Consider the following 23,948-nt stretch of genomic DNA (forward strand, 5'->3'; position numbering starts at 1 on the left):
GGAATGACTCTCATCCATTCCTGCTTCAGATGAATCTTCTTGACAATGAAGTGACAGGTGTCACATCTACTGCCAATTATAAAGACTGTTGTTGTCTGGTGTCTCCCACAGTCATATTTATTTACATTCAGGTACAGCGAGTGAGTGAGTGAGTGAGCAAGTTACAGTATTAATGCTGTCAACATAGCATTATTGAAGCCATCTAAGTTAAGGAAGGTAAAAAATGAATAGGTATATATGACATGGTATGATTTTTCTGAGACATAGGCAGGATTCACATGTTGTTTCAGCTCTTGACTGTGGGTGTGCCTTATATTTAGGCTGGAGCAGAACACAACCTAACAGATTAAAGGAGTAAGGATTAGCCAATCTAGCTGCCTTTTATAAATTTGCTTATACAACAACAGCATAACAGGGTGATGATTCTCTGAAGTGACCAACAACTAGATACAAGTTATGTTTACATGTCATAACATAATTTGATTGACAGGCAGCAGCACTGGTGTATTTGAATAAATACGATTTGATTGTTGAAGCTGAACTTTCCTTCAGTTCTTGAACCCTCAAGAAATATAGCTTTGTTAGGCAAAATCTTTGTAACACAAAGAATTACATAATTGTTACTGTAAAGTGATTGTTGAATTTAGTACAATAATGCACTATGAAAAAATGTAATGTGATTACAGTGATTGTAAGGTAGAGTACTCCTAAAGCCCAGACAAAATGGGAGGATTGTGTCAGAAAGAGCATCTGGTATAAAATCTGTGCCAAAGCAAAAGCAGGAAAACCAACCATCTGTCCAAATATCCATCCATTATCCTTACTGTTTGGAAGCTGTAGCCCCAGCTGACTTAGCCAACATGTTTTTGGACTATGGCAAAAAAACATGCAAAGTCTACACAGACAGACCCCAGGCAACTTTTTCTCTGTATCTACTGTACAATATAAAGCGCCTTGAGGCGACTTTTGTTGTGATTTGGCGCTATATGAATAAAATTGAATTGAAAATTGAATTGAATTGAACTAGGACCTTCTTCCTTGTTGTGGGTAGCATTGCTACCCACTGTACCGCTGTGTCGGCCCACAAAAAATTTGGACCTGTCCAGTTGTAGTTGCACTATAGACCTCCACATGTCCAGCATGCATACAAATAAACAACAGAGTCGTGTTTAAACAGGCTTGTAGCAGGCAAAATACAGTAACACAGAATGTCATAAATAGGAAACTTGGTGGCTTTATGACTTGATAGCTTTATATGGACCAAACTGCAATTAAAAAAGGCTATAGGGGAGAATTTTTTTTTTTTTTTTTTTAATTAAAGCCAGTAAAATAGAAAAATAATTCTCTGCCATAAAGGGATGCATCATCTTTACTTTTAAACCCCAAACTGTAGATACTGAGCAAGACGGTTATGAAAAAATGTAATTTGATACACAAATAGAGCTGTGGGATAAATGAGCACATTAGCCTCCGAGAAATGTAGTAGAGCAGAATTATAATGTATATGTACTTTGTTACATTCCATTTCTATTGGTGTTGAATTTTGTGGGTTTTTGATTAAGTTAAAGGTACACTTCAGCGCCGAGATTACATTTTAGACAGATCGTAAACTGCAGCTTCTTTAATTGCAGACAGCACATTGCCAGCGGCTGAAGCGGGCCACAGAGGTGGAATGCTAATTTTAAGGCCAAATACTAATTTCTAGAAATAATGACTGACATTTGAAAGATTTCAGTGGGTGTACACACTTCTGAAGCACAGAAAACTTATGTGTTCTGATTAATTCCTGATTATGTCCTCTTCCAGATTTAGGAAGTTCACAAACATCCTTAAATTAAAGCGCTGTGGACACTGAAGGGTCTAGGTTAGTTTTATCATTATGTTTATTCACATGAATTTGCTTCTCGCAGGGTTCATGATGAAATATTTACAAGGTAGATTCTCATGTGTCATTGATCTAACCACCCCACAGTTCACAGTGTACTTTTATGTGTAGGTCTCAACAGCACACAAAGATGAAGGAAAAGTACAAACAATCAAGAATGGTTTGCAGGCTAGAATTTGCACTGGATTATGTTGTTTTGCCCTTCAGCTGTATCTGAATTAGAGCTGGGCATTTGCATGTGTTCTTGCACCAGCCAACCTCCCTTCATCTTATTTCCCTTTGAGGTCCAACTTGTGTATCCAGTGGGGTTGAGCACAAGGCTATTGATAATGGACTTTATTATCATGTTTCAAATTAGAAATTTACAACAGAAAACAAAAGACATTGTTTCAAAGTTTAAGCAGTAGCGCTGCCAGAAGAATGGAGTAGATGGAAAACAAAAAATGCACATTTTGAAAATGATGACAGTATGTTTGAATCAGTGGCAGCAGCAAACAGTATATCATAACTGAGTCCAGCCTGGACTACAGCAAAGCTCTCCCGCAGGTCTGTTGCACTGCAGGAGGTTGTTCTCCCACCCAAGGGCAGCACCCTTCAAAACTTGATCTCTTATAATCTTCAAAGCAAGCCTCCAAGTAAAATTGAGTTGCAATGCTTGAGTAAGCAGTAGGCAGGGCAACATGTTGGACCATAGAGAATGTCAGTATAGTGTGCAGTACACACACACTAAGGAGCTGCATTGTTATCAGCATGAAAGAGTAGGAGGCTCCTCTGTCTTTCTAGGCCTCTAGGGTAGACAATTGTAACAGAACGCTATCTACTAGGTCCTCCTCAGATTAGCCTGATAAACAAAACTTTTCAGTTTGACAAAGCAGAATGAAAGACTCGAAAAATGCAAATGGCAACTGCTACAGTTCATCTCAAATACTACAAAATATGACTTTTGACACAAGATAACTGTTTTGTTTTGTTTTGTTTTTTGGGGGGTTGGGAGGGGGTATTGAACTTGGAATAGATATATTTGTTTTTGTAAAAATATTTCAGTTAGTCCCTTTCAGCAGCAGCAATTTCAATTACATACTTTGTTATGGGTGAATGTGGATTTTTTTTCCTCCTAGATGTTCCACAAGCAATCGTTTTCCAATTTAGGGATTGTTTAATTGCATAGAACCCCAAAGAGTTGCGATCAACTTGAATAACAATAGCTTTACTTCATGTCTGCTCTGTGTGTCTGCTTCATTATGATATTCACATAGTGAAGGAGACACACGCGCGCCTGCTTGCACACAGAGTTGAACACAAAGCTGAGATGTGCTGCAATCTTTCCAAAACATGGAACATGGAACTTAAGTCCTTTATGTCTTTAAATAGAAAACTGTTGTTTGAGGCTACATACATTTAGCTTAAATTATATGAAAATGTCATCTGTGAAGCAGAATTTTGTAGATGTAGTTGTCATCAGATAGCAGATGCATATTTTTGTGTGTTTGCTCTGAGACTATAACATAGTAGCAAAAGGATATAAGATTCTGTGCTGTTTAACTTCAGACTTTTCTGAAGTTACACAGCACTTACAGAGCAATATAGACTTTAAAGTGTGCTTACATAAGCTTAAAATGGGTCATGCCAGACCTAATGAGGCTTTACCAGCATTGCTTCTAAGTGTGGGTGCATTTTATCGCTTATTAATTTAAGTCTCTACTTGTAAGAGTAAGTGTGATATTACTTCTTAAAAGTTGCATAGTGTTGCTTTGAAAGTGTGCACGAGCACAAACACAGAAGTTCCAGGGCTTCTGCTTTTATTTTACTTTCTGTGTAGAAAAAGAGCCAGGGCAGGTGTAGTGTTCTTTCTGTATCAGCAGGATGCTACAGTCCCACAGCCGAATGCCACAGGGCCAAGGAAGTTTTCAGGCCACACACTCAGTATCTTGTCCAATGGCGCTTAAGAATGGTCATATTAATGTTTGTAACACATAAAATGATAAATAATTGAATTTTCTTAAATCACCTGTGTGTTTTTGTCTATCTGTCACATCTTCACAGACACACTTGAGCCCACCTACCAGCAGCTGCAGAAGATGAAGCTAGACAAGAGTCCGTTTGTGGTTGTCTCCGTCATCGGCCAGGAGCTACTGACACATGGTTTCCATGGAGCCTCAGCTGTAGTTCTGGAGGCAGGGCTGAAGATTGGCACGTGCTCACTAAAGCTGCGTGGATCCGTCTACTCTGCCCTTAGTTCTGCATACTGGTCTTTAGGTAATATAGAGAAGAGTATGGCCTACATGCAACAGGACCTGGAGGTGACCAAGACTCTAGGTATGGAAAACTTGAAAGTAGTAGTTTATGGTGTGTTGAAAAACGGTTACAGTGTAGGTAAAATTCGTCTTCCACAGGTGACCAGTCAGGGGAATGTCGAGCTCATGGGAACCTCGGCTCTGCCCTTTTCTCCAAAAGCAATTACAGAGAAGCACTGGCCAATCACAGAAACCAGTTAGTACTGGCCATGAAGCTCAAGGACAGAGAAGTAAGTTTGCATGCATGTATTCATAAGACACATTAGACATACACCCACTTCATCTTGGTTTAAATGTGTTTTGCTTCTGAAGGAAGCAGGTTAGAAATAACAGTCCAATTGCTGTGTAGCAAAGTGGATATTAACATGGTTCTTGACATTACATTAACAACAGGTTATTTGTCTAAAGAGCTTCATTCTTAAGGAGAACATTTAGTATGCTGCTCATTGAAAAAAAGACATTGATGAAAGTAATTATTTTTTAAAGTGAGAAAAGAATATAAGATGTATATTGACATCTAATACCAAATGACATCTAATACTATTTGATGACCTTGTCTCTAAAGGAAACAACCAGCTGGTGTAAATCTTTTTTTAAGACGGGTGATAAATTAAGAAAAACAAATAAAAAGCTGAAATGTCATCAGACAGAACCTGTGGATAAGTACTTTTGCTCCCCAAAAGAGCTCCTCATATGTACCATTTACCTGTATTCAACAAAAACATGATTTGACAACGCAATTCAGACCAAAAGCATATTATAAGCAGAAATCAGCCAAACGTCTGGTACCAAAAAGACTTATCCCTTGTCTACAGAATGACTGTTCACATTCATATAGGGAGTTTAGTTTCACAGTCTATTGTTCAGCTCTAGGTGGAACTCTAATGATGACAATAAAAAGAAATTTTCATACTATCCATTTTCTACCGCTTTTCTGGGTTTGGATCTCAGAGGCAGCAGTATAGGCATAAAGTCTCAAACTTCATTCATGTCAACCACCTCTTCCAACCAATGACTCAGTCATTGCTTCCAATTCATCCAGGGAGACACCGGATGTGTCACGGCACTGAGTCTGCAACCCAGTATTTAGTTTCAGACTCTGGAATTATATTTTTTGATTATTGTTGTTGCTGGTTTTGGTTATCTTTATTTCTTATGTTCTTAGTGACTGTAGTCCTTCCTCCCTTAGTCTCTATCTCAGCCTGTGTTTAGTCTCTGTTCCCATGTCTACTCTGTGCTGTGCCCATGTCCCACGTTTCATGTCTAGTCCCCCTTGTTTCTATGTTCTCTATGTGTCCCCAGTCACTGTGTTAAGCTTGCATTTCGGTCCGTGTGTTTCCTGTTTGATTTTGATAGTTCCTTGTCCTGTGTTCAGTGTACTCAGTTTTGCTTCCTCCCCATCTCATTGCGTCAGATTAGTCCCAGTGTTGTGTTTCCTTTCTGTTTCCCATTCCCTCATTACTCCCTGTGTTTTCCTCTGCCCATTGTCGCGTCATACCCTCTCTGTGCTGCTCCTGGTCTCCGTGTTTGTTTTCTCGTCAGCTCCTACTTTTTTAGTTTCTTTGTTTTCTAGTTTCTGGTCTCCTGAGTTCCTAGTTTCCTAGCTCCCGGTTATTATGTTTTGTTTCTTAGATCTAGTATTCAAGTTTTCCTAGTGAATAAAGCTGCCACTTTAAGTTACCTTTTCGCGTTCGAGTCCTGCACCTGGGTCCCACATCCTGCCTGCCACAGCACAGCCATGACCAAGGCTGGACTGGGACAAAAAATCGGCCCGGGCATTTTGACTAGAGACCGGCCCACCAGGATAAAGATTGAAAATGTGACGTCATTCAGGGATAAAACCGCAAAGGATTCTGGGAACTTGTGGCAAGAGGTACTAGCGCACGCAGGCTTTCAATTGAACTCAGTTACACAGCGATAAAAAGAAACCCAAAAAATGGCAAGAAGCTGTTGTATTATTATTAACTGCAATAGCCGGTCGCATGACAGCCACAGGAAGTCGACGGGTAAAGAGATCGTTTTTTTTTTTTTTTAATCGGATTACGTCGTTGAAGTGAAAATTTTTAAGCCATGTTTCCGAAGTAAGAGCCGATGGATGGTCTGGATATACCAAATATAACGTCTCAGAACACTCCAGCTCACATGTTAGTCTGTTCCAAGCATTCCCACAAAGGTCAGAGTTTTGTAGTAGTTAATACGTCATTTTTCTTAACATAATTGGTGATATAGGTTACAAGCAAGTCTGGCGCTGAACAGAAATTGTCGCGCTATGCTCCTTTATTTATTGTGCATAAATAGTGAATTATTCTGACACAATATTGCGTTTCGCTTCTGTTATAACCATGGTACACTGACAAAAACATATACTTTTATTCACAGGATAAAACAGTTGTTTTGTATCACTAATTGTCCATTGCGATTACAATATACAATATTATTGTCACTGCTACATTTCTGTAATGCTACTGTAACCGGTTTCTGCTTCATCCCGCTGCAACAGTTCGGCCCAAACAGACTCCTCGACTCTGCGTTGTGTAGTGTTTTTAAAAAGACAAGGAGTCTCTGATCGATCGTTGCCACTTTATTTCCTAAATGGAAACAACGGTGTATTATCAGTGCACAGGCTCGCCATACACCACTCCGCACAGCACACTCTCGTATGGCTACGGCAGACTGGCAGCGATTACTGCAGCAATATTACAATTTCTAATATACAATAAAATAACAGCAACAACAAATGATGTACCTGAATGGAAACAACGGTGTATTATCAGTGCACAGGCTCGCCACACACCACTCCGCACAGCACACTACGGCAGAACATCTCATTAGCATTCCGCTTTAGCATACAGTTTCACACATTAATAAACAAATGAAAAGTACATAAAACTGGTGTTGGACATGTGTCCACTAAGCACTTATTACACTCGGTGCTCGTCAGCTAATCAAACATGTTTTATGTGTCTGTACTACTTAGCTATATTGTGTGCGGAACAATACAACTCACCTCTCGTATGGCTCGTACGGCAGACTGGCAGCGATTACTGCAGCCAGCCACACCGAGAGGGGGGCGCTGTTTCCCCATTACACTGATATTTGTGGCAAGTGGAATAATACCACATAAACACTGTTACACTACCAGAAATTATTTCCACTACTAATTAATTACCGTTGAGCTTAAAGGTCCTATTAATAAACTGTTAATGAATGTGTATTTATGAAGACGATTTGTGAGACTGGTAAATTTATGATATGTACAATAGTCTTTCGTTCTACACGGTGCATTTCAAGGTCCTGTACCCATCCGTCGGTAAACTGTACCTGGGCTTGTTGCAGTGACCTGAAGTTACTAAAGTTCATGAGTGTATGCACTCACTCCAAGAAGCGTATAATTATAAATCTGAGCGTGGTGAAAGTTGGGCAGCACGCTGACGTCTTTTGTCCACTCTTTCACTCCTTTGATTTTTTCCTCGTATCTTTTCTTTGTCTTTTCGTCGAGTCTGTCTTTGTACGGACCGGCATTATTCTCCTTTTGTTTTGTACATCCCTTTTTTGTGCGGCAAAGAAAAAAAAAAAGAAGGTATTGGAACCGGAGAATGAACGTTTTGCGGTGCTGCAAATGTTTGCATTTGATGCGGTACTTGGATTGTTTTGCCACGAGTTCCCGGCATGCAATGCGCGAAAATCACGTGATTGCTAAAGAAGGGGGAGGGTGCAGCCAGCCTCCTCGGCTGTAATTGGTCCAGCCCAGAGTCGATCATGACCAATTGGCCAATCCAACACCTTTCATTATATATATACCCTTCCTAAAAAAAAAATTTAAAAAAAACCATCGGCCCATAAAAACAAAAAATCGCCAGCGGCCCACCGGGCAAATGCCCGGTATGCCCGATGGCCAGTCCAGCTATGGCCATGACAGGATGAGCCTGAGCCTGGTTTTGCCTAAGGTTTTAAGGTTTCTTCCTGTTAAAAGGGAGTTTTTCCTTCCCGGTGTCACCAAGTGCTTGCTCATACAGGTCATTTGATATCTGTATTATTGTAGGGTCTTTACCTTACAGTATAAAGCGCCTCAAGGCAACTGTTGTTGTGATTTGGTACTGTCACCAACCTAAAATCACATATTTAATAAAGAAAAGGCATGCAGATATTTATCTCTGTTCAACTTTCTCCCTGACATAAGAGATTCTGTCTAATCAATTAATTTTTCACAGTGATGACGCATCCGTGCAGTGACTGCATGTTATGTAATGCAATGATTTGTTGATTTGTTCTTTGGGAGCTTAACTTAGAATATTTTAAATATATTTCATATTTTAGAGTGATGGCTGATCAAGTATATAATGTACAATAAGAACAACTTTAATTACATATAATCATCTTGCGAGAAATTACATTGTCATAAAAATGTATTGAAACCAAAGAACAAACTTCAAATTTGCTCTTATACATTCACTTGTTTTGACTTATACTCTTATCTTCTGTAACTTTTCCTGGAAAGCAGTTTTTCATTATGCCAGTCCAAAGCTAAACACCTCACATTTCTCCTGAAACACTTTGGACAGTTGTGAAAACCGTAGTTAATTAAATTGTTTTTACAGATTAGATTTCGGACCACTTTACGTCTAAAAGCACAAAGTAAAGCTGTCAGGTTGTTGGTGTGTGTTTCCCTACGTTTAACTTTCATATGTTTGTGAGAGTGTGTACATACAAATGTGTATATGTGTGCTGGTGAGTGTGCAACATGGAGTCATGGCAGATGTATTTATGGCTCACTGGATTTCATATGTAGTTGAATCTTATGAGTTGTGCTTGTGGCTCATTTTAAGGAATATTTTATTGGTGTTTTAATATTGTAGGATAAATCTAAACAACCATACTGATCACTGGTTTCTTTACACTGTATAGAAGACAGTTCTGGTAGCAACTAGATTAGTAAATATTTGAGCTTTTGTCTGATTTGATTTACATTTCTGTCATTATGCTGTTTTTCCTTTCACTGTTTTCTTCCAGTTTATTCATGTCTTTTTTTCTTTTGTGTACTCAGGAAAATAATATAATTTGTTAACGTCATGGTCTGTAGATTTTGTTAGGCCAATGAGGACTTCTACTTATTGTTATTTGTTGACTTTTTAGTTTGCTTTTCACTCTTATTCTTCAGCTCTCATTTTGATTACTATTTGGAAGAGTTTCATTATAGCTTTCTTTCAGTGATTATTCTAGCATTCTAAGTTCTGGGTTTTCTGGTAATTATGGGTTAAGCAGTCTTGTAGTTTTATATTTGATGTTTTAGATGGATGTACCCTCCATTGCAGTCCTCTATGTTGCGTGTTAAGCTACATACACACTGAAAGTGATGTGTGGACCAGCAACTGTGGGGAGTGTAACTGCTGGTGAAGGAAGTACAGTTACCTACAGGTGAGCAACTGAATAAGATGCTAACAAATTTAAACTAAGACCACAGCAATATGCTAATGACCTGAGCTATCAGAAGTAGATTTTTGGGTCTGTGTGAGGGGAGCCTTATTCATTTGATCCTACATTGTCACCATGATTGCCAAACCTCCAAAATGGCAAACAACTTCATGTAACGTGGTTACATGTGTAGCCCTCATTTACTCAATACCATTAAATAAATGGGCTTTGGGTTATTTTTCTAGTGTACTCTCGTACGATGTTTTAAATTAACTTCTCTTTTGTTTCTGGGATCAATGAAGCTTATTCCTTAACAGTAGCACTACACGCGAAAATTAACACTAGTGTCTATAGTGCAGTAAATCATGTCATACACCATGTAAAGTAGAGCATTGCAACCCTCCTTTAATTTACCAAACAATGAAAACAAGAAAATAATAAAATGGCAGATTTCAGTATTCAGGCAAACCAAAAACACACACAGCAATTTACCCACTGTACACAGAATCTCCACACATACAGTGTAAACCACCAGTGATAAAACAATTATAGTCCCAAACTAAACCTAAAGCCGGCAGAGATAAACCCTACGTTGCAGGCCTGTATTGCTCCAGTATAAATCCAAAACGATCTCCCAACCGGAAGTTCTTCACTCAACGAGCAAAAAATAAATAAACTCAGTACCTTGTGAAACGTGCAATTCCCACCAGCTTAATCCAGGTAACAAGTTGTCTTCAGCTCCGTCAGAAACACTCCGCTCTGAATGCAGTAGCACAAAGATGAGGAAGGTCCGTGATCTCCATATGCTCCACAAGCTACCTGTTTTAGCTTCCCACGTTGCCAGAGGTACTCTGAGTGACGCGGGCACTCAGAGTGACTATCTGGGGTGTGTCCGTCGTTATCCAGTTCGGTAACGATCCTCTGCAGCTTGTTACGTTCCACAACTATAGCGAAACGGCAGCCTACAGTAGTCCTTATTAGCGAACGGCTGGGTTAGCCTCACTTTAACTTAATGCGTGCACAGCCGCAAGAAACAAAGCACACAGTCCAGCAGACTCACGCTGAAACTTTACGTGTTATGTCACTAGCTTACCGACACTGTGACTTATCTGTCCGAAAAGTCAAAACACACTTACTCTTAGTACATAAAAAACAAGCTAACTTCTCCGGATGCTCCGTGTAACTCACGCACCACCGCCCTCTCTTCTCGCGCTCTCGTCTCTTTTTTCCTTTTCCTTCTCCACCCTGTGTTACCTTCACAGACCTTACCCCCGTAGGAAAATACAGTTCTCACAAACAATTCACAAGAAAAGAAAGATAACTTATTTTAAACAATGCAAACATGTTTTTAATCATTTTACATGAACTCTTACCTTTTTAAATATACAAGAAAATTTAAATAAATGAACTCTTTGATATTTATATTCTCAGATTTCACTTATCTTTTACTATTTATGCATCTTTTTTAACCCGGGTTACACATGGTCACATGTCTGCATGCTCAATAGAGAATATCTCTCACTAATTTGTGTTTTAATTAAAATTTACATGACATTAAAGGTACTCTCTGTGTGTTTTTGCAATTTGACACAACTCCTCAGAAATATGGAATTACACTATCTTTAATGTGTAAAAGTCAGCAGGATATTCTACTGCAAAGTTTTATTATATCAGAGTTTCGACCTCTCTAATGGTCTCTGAAGTTCTGCTGGACCCTTGCAGTTGAACACACACTTGAACATGCACACGCAGTCACTTAATAGCGTGTGATTGCATCCTATATTTATCTCATGTGATTTGTCTCTAGGTAAATCTAAAGAGCCTGATTGAACCACTGTCAGTAAAAGAAATGAGGAACAGTTACCAACTTTTCTGAAGAGCTCAGAGCTCAGGAAAGCTTGGATCAAAACCAAACCCTCTTGTTTCTCTTTTTTTGTTGCTTGTGTGTGTGTCTGTCTGGAAGCTGCAAATGCACCATAGACTCCTGCACGTGTATTGTTGACAGACAGTTATCGACCTTCTTCTCCACAGGTGTGCAGCTTAAGGCGACTCGAACACGGTCATCAACAGAAATCCATATCTCCCACTGTGTGTTTGCTCAACTGTGTTATTTGTGTTTATCTGTGTGGTGTGAGAAGCCTTCAATACTGCCTGCTTCCGAACAAAGTGCTCGTCTGCAGAACACTGGCAGGAGCTTTGGTACAGTTACCATTACAGTTATAACATTAATAATAATAACAACAACAATGATAGGTATTTGCATTTGTGCCCTGAACAATAATCAAAATCAGTCTAAAAAATAGTTTAAAAAGGAAAAGATCTTGACAAGGGACAAATAAAGACATTTCCATCAAATCAAGTATGGCATTAGTTCAAGAAGTTGCAGTCCCTGCAGATCAGCAGACCTCAGAAGACATCACCTTCCCAAACCTCCTACATCTGGTTATCAAGCATGCAGGGGAAGCAGTGTCAGCAGTGTCAGCAGTAATCTTTCTCTGTCTTTATTCATCTGTCTTATTCTATTTCCATGCAAAAGATTTAGGCGCCCATCTTCCTACACCTTTGTACTTACATTGTTTTTTTTCCCGATCTCCACCCATCCAAGCTTTTCTGAAGAGATTTGTTATCCACAATATAAATCTAATCTAATGAGAGGATAATATTGTTTCTTTTACATATATATATATATATATATATATATATATACATACATATATATATATACATATATATATACATATATATATATATATATATATATATACATATATATATATATATATATATATATATATATATATATATATACGTACATACATATACATTCAATGGGGATGTGGCGTACAACACTAGAGGCCAACTCCAAGCCCATAGCACAAGTCACCATCAAGTGCGGGATCTACCAAGGAGATGCTCTGTCCCCACTGCTGTTCTGCATAGGCCTGAACCCCCTCAGTGAGATCATTAACAAGACTGGCTATGGATACCGACTACGGAACGGAGCAGTTGTCAGCCACCTCCTGTACATGGATGACATCAAGCTGTATGCCAAGAGTGAACGAGACATCGATTCACTGATCCACACTACCAGGCTATACAGCAATGACATTGGAATGTCGTTCGGACTGGAGAAGTGTAGTCGGATGGTAACAAAGAGAGGGAAGGTAGTCAGAACTGAGGGGATTGAACTACCAGAAGGCAACATTGCAGACATAGAGGACAGTTACAAGTACTTGGGGATCCCGCAGGCGAATGGGAACCATGAAGAGGCCGCTAGAAAAGCTGCAACCACCAAGTACCTGCAGAGGGTCAGGCAAGTCCTGAGGAGTCAGCTGAATGGTAAGAACAAGATCCGGGCCATCAACACGTACGCCCTGCCCGTGATCAGGTACCCTGCTGGGGTAATAGGCTGGCCAAAGGAGATAGAAGCCACTGACATAAAGACAAGAAAGCTCCTTACCATGCATGGAGGGTTTCACCCCAAGTCCAGCACCCTGAGGCTGTACGCTAAGCGGAAGGAAGGGGGCCGGGGACTGGTGAGTGTCAGCACCACAGTCCAGGATGAGACAACGAACATCCAAGAATACATTGGGAAGATGGCCCCAACTGACCGAGTGCTCAGTGAATACCTCAGGCAGCAGAAACCCAAGAAAGAGGAGGGAGACGAGGAACCATCATGGAAGGACAGAGCCCTGCACGGTATGTACCACCGGCAGATAGAGGAGGTGGCTGATATCCAGAAATCCTACCAGTGGCTGGACAAAGCTGGACTGAAAGACAGCACAGAGGCACTAATCATGGCAGCACAAGAACAAGCTCTGAGCACAAGATCCATAGAGGCTGGGGTCTATCACACCAGGCAAGACCCCAGGTGCAGGCTGTGTAAAGATGCCCCAGAGACAATCCAGCACATAACAGCAGGGTGCAAGATGCTAGCAGGCAAGGCATACATGGAACGCCATAACCAAGTGGCCGGCATAGTGTACAGGAACATCTGTGCCGAGTATAACCTGGAAGTCCCGGGGTCAAAATGGGAGATGCCCCCAAGGGTGGTGGAGAATGACCGAGCTAAGATCATGTGGGACTTCCAGATACAGACGGACAAAATGGTGGTGGCTAACCAACCGGACATAGTGGTGGTAGACAAACAGAAGAAGACGGCCGTAGTGATCGATGTAGCGGTTCCGAATGACAGCAATATCAGGAAGAAGGAACACGAGAAGCTGGAGAAATACCAAGGGCTCAGAGAAGAGCTCGAGAGGATGTGGAGGGTGAAGGTAACGGTGGTCCCCGTGGTAATCGGAGCACTAGGTGCGGTGACTCCCAAGATAGGCGAGTGGCTCCAGCAGATCCCGGGAACAACATCGGAGATCTCTGTCCAGAAGAGCGCAGTCCTGGGAACAGCTAAGATACTGCGCAGGACCCTCAAGCTCCCAGGCCTCTGGTAGAGGACCCGAGCTTGAAGGATAAACCGCCCGCAGGGGCGTGCTGGGTGTTTTTTTTTTTATGTATATACATGTATGTATATATATATATATATATATATATATATATATATATATATATATATATATATATATATATATATATATATATACATATACATATAGGCCTTAACCCCCTCAGTGCGATCATTGACAAGACTGGCTACGGATACCGACTACGGAATGGAGCAGTTGTCAGCCACCTCCTGTACATGGATGACATCAAGCTGTATGCCAAGAGTGAACAAGACATCGATTCACTGATCCACACTACCAGGCTATACAGCAATGACATTGGAATGTCGTTCGGACTGGAGAAGTGTAGTCGGATGGTAACAAAGAGAGTCAAGGTAGTCAGAACTGAGGGGATTGAACTACCAGAAGGCAACATTGCAGACATAGAGGACAGTTACAAGTACCTGGGGATCCCGCAAGCGAATGGGAACCATGAAGAGGCCGCTAGGAAAGCTGCAACCACCAAGTACCTGCAGAGGGTCAGGCAAGTCCTGAGGAGTCAGCTGAACGGTAAGAACAAGACAAGGCCATCAACACCTAAGCCCTGCCCGTGATCAGGTACCCTGCTGGGGTAATAGGCTGGCCAAAGGAGATAGAAGCCACTGACATAAAGACAAGAAAACTCCTCACCATGCATGGAGGATTTCACCCCAAGTCCAGCATCCTGAGGCTGTACGCTAAGCGGAAGGAAGGAGGCTGGGGACTGGTGAGTGTCAGCACCACATTCCAGGATGAGACAAGGAACATCCACGAATACATCACGAAGATGGCCCCAACTGACAGCGTGCTCAGTGAATACCTCAGGCAGCAGAAACCCAAGAAAGTGGAGGAAGGTGAGGAACCATCATGGAACGACAGGCCCCTGCACGGTATGTACCACCGGCAGATAGAGGAGGTGGCTGATATCCAGAAATCCTACCAGTGGCTGGACAAAGCTGGACTGAAAGACAGCACAGAGGCATTAATCATGGCAGCACAGGAACAAGCACTGAGCACAAGATCCATAGGGGCTGGGGTCTATCACACCAGGCAAGACCGCAGGTGCAGGCTCTGTAAAGATGCCCCAGAGACAATCCAGCACATAACAGCAGCGTGCAAGATGCTAGCAGGCAAGGCATACAGTACATGGAACGCCATAACCAAGTGGCCGGCATAGTGTACAGGAACATCTGTGCCAAGTATAACCTGGAAGTCCCGGGGACAAAATGGGAGATGCCCCCAAGGGTGATGGAGAATGACCGAGCTAAGATCCTGTGGGACTTCCAGATACAGACGGACAAAATGGTGGTGGCTAACCAACCGGACATAGTGGTGGTAGACAAACAGAAGAAGACGGCCGTAGTGATCAATGTAGCGGTTCCGAATCACAGCAACATCAGAAGAAGGAATACGAGAAGCTCGAGAAATACCAAGGGCTCATAAAGAGCTCAAGAAGATGTGGAGGATGAAGGTGACGGTGGTCCCAGTGGTAATCGGAGCACTAGGTGCAGTGACTCCCAAGCTAGGCGAGTGGCTCCAGCAGATCCCAGGAACAACATCTGAGATCTCTGTCCAGAAGAGCGCAGTCCTAGGAACAGCTAAGATACTGTGCAGGACCCTCAAGCTCCCAGGCTTGAGGGTCCCGAGCTTGAAGGATGACTGCCAGCAGGGGCGGCTGGGGAATTTTTTTTAATTTTATATATATATATATACAGGGAGTGCAGAATTATTAGGCAAGTTGTATTTTTGAGGAATAATTTTATTATTGAACAACAACCATGTTCTCAATGAACCCAAAAAACTCATTAATATCAAAGCTGAATGTTTTTGGAAGTAGTTTTTAGTTTGTTTTCAGTTTTAGCTATTTTAGGGGGATATCTGTGTGTGCAGGTGACTATTACTGTGCATAATTATTAGGCAACTTAACAAAAAACAAATATATACCCATTTCAATTATTTATTTTTACCAGTGAAACCAATATAACATCTCCACATACACAAATATACATTTCTGACATTCAAAAACAAAACAAAAACAAATCAGCGACCAATATAGCCACCTTTCTTTGCAAGGACACTCAAAAGCCTGCCATCCATGGATTCTGTCAGTGTTTTGATCTGTTCACCATCAACATTGCGTGCAGCAGCAACCACAGCCTCCCAGACACTGTTCAGAGAGGTGTACTGTTTTCCCTCCTTGTAAATCTCACATTTGATGATGGACCACAGGTTCTCAATGGGGTTCAGATCAGGTGAACAAGGTGGCCATGTCATTAGTTTTTCTTCTTTTATACCCTTTCTTGCCAGCCACGCTGTGGAGTACTTGTACGCGTGTGATGGATCATTGTCCTGCATGAAAATCATGTTTTTCTTGAAGGATGCAGACTTCTTCCTGTACCACTGCTTGAAGAAGGTGTCTTCCAGAAACTGGCAGTAGGACTGGGAGTTGAGCTTGACTCCATCCTCAACCCGAAAAGGCCCCACAAGCTCATCTTTGATGATACCAGCCCAAACCAGTACTCCACCTCCACCTTGCTGGCGTCTGAGTCGGACTGGAGCTCTCTGCCCTTTACCAATCCAGCCACGGGCCCATCCATCTGGCCCATCAAGACTCACTCTCATTTCATCAGTCCATAAAACCTTAGAAAAATCAGTCTTGAGATATTTCTTGGCCCAGTCTTGACGTTTCAGCTTGTGTGTCTTGTTCAGTGGTGGTCGTCTTTCAGCCTTTCTTACCTTGGCCATGTCTCTAAATATTGCACACCTTGTGCTCTTGGGCACTCCAGTGATGTTGCAGCTCTGAAATATGGTCAAACTGGTGGCAAGTGGCATCTTGGCAGCTGCACGCTTGACTTTTCTCAGTTCATGGGCAGTTATTTTGCGCCTTGGTTTTTCCACACGCTTCTTGCGACCCTGTTGACTATTTTGAATGAAACGCTTGATTGTTCGATGATCATGCTTCAGAAGCTTTGCAATTTTGAGACTGCTGCATCCCTCTGCAAGATATCTCACTATTTTTGACTTTTCTGAGCCTGTCAAGTCCTTCTTTTGACCCATTTTGCCAAAGGAAAGGACGTTGCCTAATAATTATGCACACCTGTTGATGTCATTAGACCACACCCCTTCTCATTACAGAGATGCACATCACCTAATATGCTTAATTGGTAGTAGGCTTTTGAGCCTATACAGCTTGGAGTAAGACAACATGCATGAAGAGGATGATGTGGACAAAATACTCATTTGCCTAATAATTCTGCACTCCCTGTATATAGGAAAGAGAGAGAGGGAGATGTAAAAACATATATGTCTAGACCAGTCCATGTATGTCTGTGTACATGGACTGGTCCAGACATATGACTGTATTTGTGTGTGTGTGTGTGTGTGTGTGTGTGTGTGCGTGCGTGCGTGCGTGCGTGCGTACGCCTGTGTTTTTTCTCTTAAAGTAAGATGTTCTTAAGGGAAATCAAAGACTTGTCTGGCCAGTTGACTGTAGACACAGATGTGTCGTCATTTATTAAATCTCCGTTTCCTGCCTGGAGCTCCAGCACAGATGTGTCAACTGGATTTTATGTGTTTACCCTCATCACTTGGGTGGGGACATGGATTTCTGTAGATGTGTGCTGTCGTATTTTTCACAAACATGCGCTCACTTGTGAACACACATGAGCAGAAAGAAAAGAACAGGGTATTCTGATGTTAATCACAAGTGGTAAATTCCACTAAAGGTCAGTTTGGCTGTTTTCAGTGACAGTTTTTAGCACTGATGAAACCTGATTTAAAAGGACATGGATGTGTATTATCTGTCCATATAGGCTGCAATTGAAATGAAGGAATAGATTTTTCTATCAAATTCCTCTGGGGCTCAAACTAATACTGCATTTTCATTGCAGTATCAATTACTTTTATCTATATATGTCAGAAAACAATTTTAAAAACTGCTGCTTAGAATTGAACACAGATCAAAAAGAAAAAATTCAAATAACCTGCTTTAGTTTACTTATCCAAAACACATCAACTTTCCTATCAAACTTGACAACAAAAAGTAGCAAATATTTTTTAAAATAGACTGTTGCATTTCTGGTTTAAAAAAATTGAAGCCATTTATTAATTAATCAATAATTGACTGCACACCTAACACAATCTAAATGGGTGACCTCTACAAAAATTATCCACCTCACAGTTGTTATACAATTTAAAAAATTAACTATAGTCTAGCCCAGGGGTCCCCAATCCCAGTCCACGAGGGCCGGTGTCCCTGCAGGTTTTAGATCTCACCCTGGGTCAACACACCTGAATCGCATGATTAGTTCATTACCAGGCCTCTGGAGAACTTCAAGACATGTTGAGAAGGTAATTTATCCATTTAAATCAGCTGTGATGGATCAAAACCTGCAGGGACACTGGCCCTCGTGGACTGGGATTGGGGACTCCTGGTCTAGCCTGTAAACATGCAACATGTACACTAACAGTCACCATTGAAGTTGAACATTTTAACATGGCCATCTATAGAGGGACTGAACTGCATTTAAAGGCAACCTCAAGTGCTATTATATTGGTTATAATCATGCTAATAACCCCTCTTTAAAAAGTTATTTTAATTTTTACTTCTTTACAAATTCTGTAAACCTTTAAACATAACTTTTGACTAAGCTTTGTCTGTCCCTTGTGATTTTCTTTGAAAGGTCAAATTCACATTTTACTTTTTAAGTTTGTGTGTGTGTGCGTGTGTGTGTGTGTGTGTGTGTGTGTGTCTGAATCAAAGATAGGCTGCTGTTTGTGCTCAGATGGCCTCTAAACTTAATTACTTTCACTGTGAATGAACCAAAGAAATGGTTCTTACTGTGTGAGGTTTTACCTTAGGACATGGTTTATTGATTATTACTTCTCACTGTGTGTTCACAGATATGCACATTGTTGGACTTCAACAGATTGAAGTCATTATCATAGTGCCAAGGAAATAACACTGTTTGTGTGAGTCATTTGAGGTGTTGTTTTAGATTGCAGCACACTGTCTCAGTGTTGCTGTAACAAGCTGAGACTCTGCAGGGCTTTACGCTAAACACTGAGGAGAGAGCGATAAAGCCTGATAGAAATTCTTCAATTAATTTATTGGCCAAATCATATAAGATAGTATTTAATTATGATGCTCAGTGTATTGAAAGCAAAAATTATTATTTCTTTTTTTTTTTAATGTAATTCAATTGTGGCATAAATTCAGAATAACATAACATTGTGTAAGTCATGGTACACAACGTAATCAGACTGTGTGTAAAAGAATAAAGTAGCCACTTTGATATAGCACATTTAGTAAGCACTTGAGGAAAGTTGATCAATCCTCAAGGTTGCCATGCTTTAATGGCTGTTGGACTCTATTTAGGATCATAATTTACAAAATGAATTTTGTGCTTATTCAATTAGATAAAGATCTTGTTGTTAAGAATATAGACTGACCAGGAAAGTGTTTACTGTGTTCATAAACCCAGGGATTTTTCTTTCATAGACTTTTATATGGTAAATGGTAAATGGCCTGTATTTATATAGCGCTTTTACTAGTCCCTAAGGACCCCAAAGCGCTTTACATATCCAGTCATCCACCCATTCACACACACATCAACACACTGGTGATGGCAAGCTACATTGTAGCCACAGCCACCCTGGGGCGCACTGAGAGAGGCGAGGCTGCCGGACACTGGCGCCACCGGGCCCTCTGACCACCACCAGTAGGCAACGGGTGAAGTGTCTTGCCCAAGGACACAACGACCGAGACTGTCCGAGCCGGGATTCGAACCGGCAACCTTCCGATTACAAGGCGAACTCCTCTAATTGAAATATGCGATCGTGGCTCAAGAGTTAGGAGTCACCCCCGGCTGGTCATTGGGACAAATACAAATGGATTTAGGCACTTCAGTGTTATCTTTACTTTTCAGACCCAGGACTAATGCCACTCCTTGCTTTCACCACAGAATACTCTCTAGTTTAAATAATGTTAGGTCCCAGTCACACAGGCATAGAAACTGCTTGGCAATCGCCTGTGTTCCCCAACCAGTTCCAAGTGTTTGCTGGAGAATGCTTGCCATCAGTAAAATTGATCCCAACAAGATATATGCTGGCACACTGAAAACCTTTTTGTGATTGCTTTGGTTGCTAGCAGATTGCCATAATCAGCCATAGTTTGTATGAAAGACGCCAACTAGTCTACAGGTAATCATCAACCATTCATTAAATTACTGAAACTGAAGAATGTCACACAAACTGGAAATGTCAACTGTTTGTCTTCAAATTATATACAATTTGAAATCTTTTGGTTTCTTATTGTCTAAAATGCTGTTCTCTGTTTCTGGCTTGCATTTGTGCTGTTTGGTGGTTAGTTAGTGTTTGTAGAAAATTTGGTATCTTCCATGCAAATTGCAATTCCACTAGTCTGTGAGTCTGCTACTAAATCAAGCAATCAAAGAGGTTTTTGTTATGGCAGTTTCACCCAGCAGTAGACAGCGATCTCCACCAACCACTTGCCACCCAAGTGGGGAATACATATTTTTTTGCTAGTGACTATAGGTTGCCAGGGGTTCATCAAGGCCTCTTGGCCTGCATGACTGAGGACTTACCAAGATAGGTGCACCCATATCTGGTATATATTTCCCTTACTTCTGGGATCTGTCATGTATAGATACATTAATTAATAAGACATATGTCAGTACACACTGCTGCTCTTGTCTCATTCTCTTGTTTAATTTGAAACAAACCATTGCTCACACCTCACATCTTTTTCATATGCCTCCATTGATAGCAAACAGATCAATCCCAATAATCTCTAGATTAGTTATGAATCAGTAGGCTGCTTTTAAATTACTAAGGCAAAAATGTAGTGGGTCACATTTCTTCTCAGATTTTTTCTGTCAAATATGAGAAGCAGACAAGACTATCTGACATGGATCTGACATTCCGTGTGTGTGTGTGTGTGTGTGTGTGTGTGTGTGTGTGTGTGTGTGTGTGTGTGTGTGTTAGGGCTGCCACGATTAGTCAACTATTCACGATTACGTTGACTATCAAAATCGCCTAATTTAATACTCGACGCATCGTTTGAAGCTTTGTAAGATCCCAAAAGACGCAGGAAATAATAGTAGGATTTAAGAGTGTAATAATGGACTGAAACAGAGGATGGCAGCACTGCATGGACAAGAATGCCAGCTGCCGTTAAACCCTGAAGATAGAGAAGCTGTGTCCGGTATTGTAGCTATGTCCAAATTCAGGAACCGCATCTTCCTGTGCCCGCAGTTGTAGGCCGATTACGTTACAGCGACACGACGAAGACTGACAAATGCGGCCGACAAATGCGGCCGGCAAATGTGGCCGACAAATGCACCCTTCGTTTCCCCAGATTTGAAGGATGGGTCGGGTGTATACTTCGTGGCCCAACCTATCCCAGAATTCCTGCTCAGTTTCCAACAATGGTGGCATCTAGTTAGTTTTAATATTACTCTTATTATTCTTTCTGGGTCACAAAATAAACGTTTAACATATTTTCAGGCCAGAACGTAGCTGTGTAAACTTCAAATATCTGCTCAGTTTATCAAGACACCACATATTTTCAAAAGCGCTCCAACGTTTTCAGAGACGTCTGTTACCCACCAGCTCGATAGCTAGCCGGGGTTCAAGGCTCACTAGAGCCGGTGAGAACACCGGACTCCCGGAAAATCGTTTTCAAACCCACCCCCGCTACTCAGATTAAACATGATATATAAGTCACTTAGATAACTTTAAAATGTTATTGTTTGGCTTTTTTCAGTATTTTATTTGTTCCTGAGTAAATCGGTTTAGCTGAGATTAAAGTTATTGTTTTTACACCACTGAATAAACATCAAGCAGACAACTGATTATCAGAAGTGTGAGATGCTCGAAAATATACTCCGGTGTCCTGTTATATTTTAGATAGCAAGGAGCAGACAGCTGAGTTTATTAAACTTCACCGAAACAATCTGCAAATTTCATTAAAATTTAATAAACTATCATCTTGTCTTTATTTTTAGTTAGCACATACCTTAAACATTTAAAGCTGTAAGCTAATGGTAGTTATATAAGAGCAGATGCATGCTGGTGCAATAACCTGTAGGTTTTACATCCAATGGATGCATGATCTGATTAGTCGACTAATCGCAAAAATAATCGGTGAGTAGTCGACTATCAAAATAATTGTTTGTGGCAGTACTAGTGTGTGTGTGGACATGAGTTCTTATTTTCATGCACATGCAGGCATGAAGACAGCAACGAGCGAGCTTAAGATGAAACCCTCATCTTGATTTGCATGGTATTATGCCTGAAGAAGCTCTGTAATTAGCAGGATGAGGGGTGCTAGAAATCATTAGGCAGCTCAAGGAGCTATAAAAGGGTTTCATGTGTTAACTAAAACAGAGTAATAATAGGGTTGCTAGAACCTGATACAAAGCTGAGGTGGTGGTGGCAGAGGGTCAGACTCTCACAGCAGGGTCTAAATAAGATGTGAAGGATGAGCTTTCACTCGTGGCGCCGCCAAGATGTGCGTGTCCTCCATTGGCAAGATTTTATTTGAGGTGGGAGGAGGTGATGCCTGTTTTCCTCACTTGTTTATCCTGCCTCCTTTCCCATTCTCCCTGAACTATCCCTTTCTTACCCAGAAATGACACCTTTATACAGCTGATTTGCAGCAGAAACAGAAAATAAAAACAGAATGTAATTTGTGTTTACAAAATGTAAACACAAATTACATTTTGAAGGAAAGCTAATTGCACAGACAGGATTATAGTTTCTATCAACATAACAAGGAAGTGATTAGTTATTTGGCATGTTAGACAATGCTTTTTTTTTCCCCAAAAAAATTATAACTGATATCAATTGAAACTGATCTTATTTTTCTGAATACATTTCTGGCTGCTCATTATCTTTTATGTAAATGGATGGACAATTAAAACTGAAAGTGTGAACATTTTAAGAATGTAAAAATGTAAGAATTTTTTCACTTATTTTACTGGCAAACCTACTTAAGATCAAATTGGTCTGTGTACGGTTCATGAAGTACATTTATTTTGCCACCTCTGGTCTACATGATTGTGTTCCTGTTTATTATAAGCATGTGAATTATTGTGTACCTTTTTTTTGTTGTTTGTTTTTACTGAACACTGATCAATGTATGTATGTTGTGCATGTGTGATTTCAGGCTGCATCTAGTGCTCTAAGCAGTCTGGGTCATGTGTACACAGCTATTGGTGACTACCCTAATGCACTTGCCAGCCATAAACAGTGCGTGCTGCTGGCACGGCAAAGTCAGTGCAAGCTTTCCGAGGCTCGCCAGCTAGGCAACATGGGTGCTGTGTACACTGCGCTGGGAGACTTCACCAATGCTGTCCAATGCCATGAGCAGCATCTGGACATTGCAAAGGTATAGTGGTAATGTAATATATTCATATTACATTACCAATATGTTTTTCTTTGGTTTTCATCTCTTAAAAGGTGCAGTTTTAATTTAAGCTCTGCATATTTTAACCATGACAAGGCAACAGTATTTCTATTTAGCCTTTGGTGTTTTGAGATCTGTGCTGCTATTTTGTAAACTTTTGATATTTTTTCTTAGTCCTGCCCACATTTCCACAAAAGATTTGACTAAATCTGCACCATTTTCTGGTAAAAGGATATATTACACAAAAGTATAGCCCAGCTAAAGCTTTAGCTGATATCTTTTTAGCATTATATTTGTTTGGGATATATAAGTTGTTCCTTCACATTCTGTTAATAGATTTATTTTATTGTAACTACTTAATTAATTCACAAAAAGCACCTCTTGACTGACCACAGTGAATTTTGGAGTTTATCTCAAAAAGGTCATGCCTAAAAGATATAGTGGTTTGT

At 40.7% G+C, this 23,948-nt stretch overlaps 1 protein-coding gene across 3 annotated transcripts in view; it reads left to right on the forward strand.

Annotated features, from left to right (window-relative positions):
* ttc28 (tetratricopeptide repeat domain 28) overlaps positions 1-23,948 on the forward strand; it is a 159,255-nt gene that overhangs the window by 84,573 nt on the left and 50,734 nt on the right. For all 3 annotated transcript variants that reach the window (XM_085280339.1, XM_085280340.1, XM_085280341.1), the window contains exons 4-6: positions 3,929-4,201; positions 4,279-4,409; positions 23,260-23,481. In XM_085280339.1, coding sequence (XP_085136465.1) covers positions 3,929-4,201; positions 4,279-4,409; positions 23,260-23,481 — 626 coding nt within the window. The remainder of the gene's footprint in view (positions 1-3,928; positions 4,202-4,278; positions 4,410-23,259; positions 23,482-23,948) is intronic.

The sequence above is a fragment of the Mchenga conophoros genome, linkage group LG7 (assembly GCF_057382185.1).
Source record: "Mchenga conophoros isolate Kocher_MC1m ecotype Shallow Benthic linkage group LG7, M_conophoros_male_GT1.1, whole genome shotgun sequence".
In the NCBI taxonomy this organism is placed as follows: Eukaryota; Metazoa; Chordata; class Actinopteri; order Cichliformes; family Cichlidae; genus Mchenga; species Mchenga conophoros.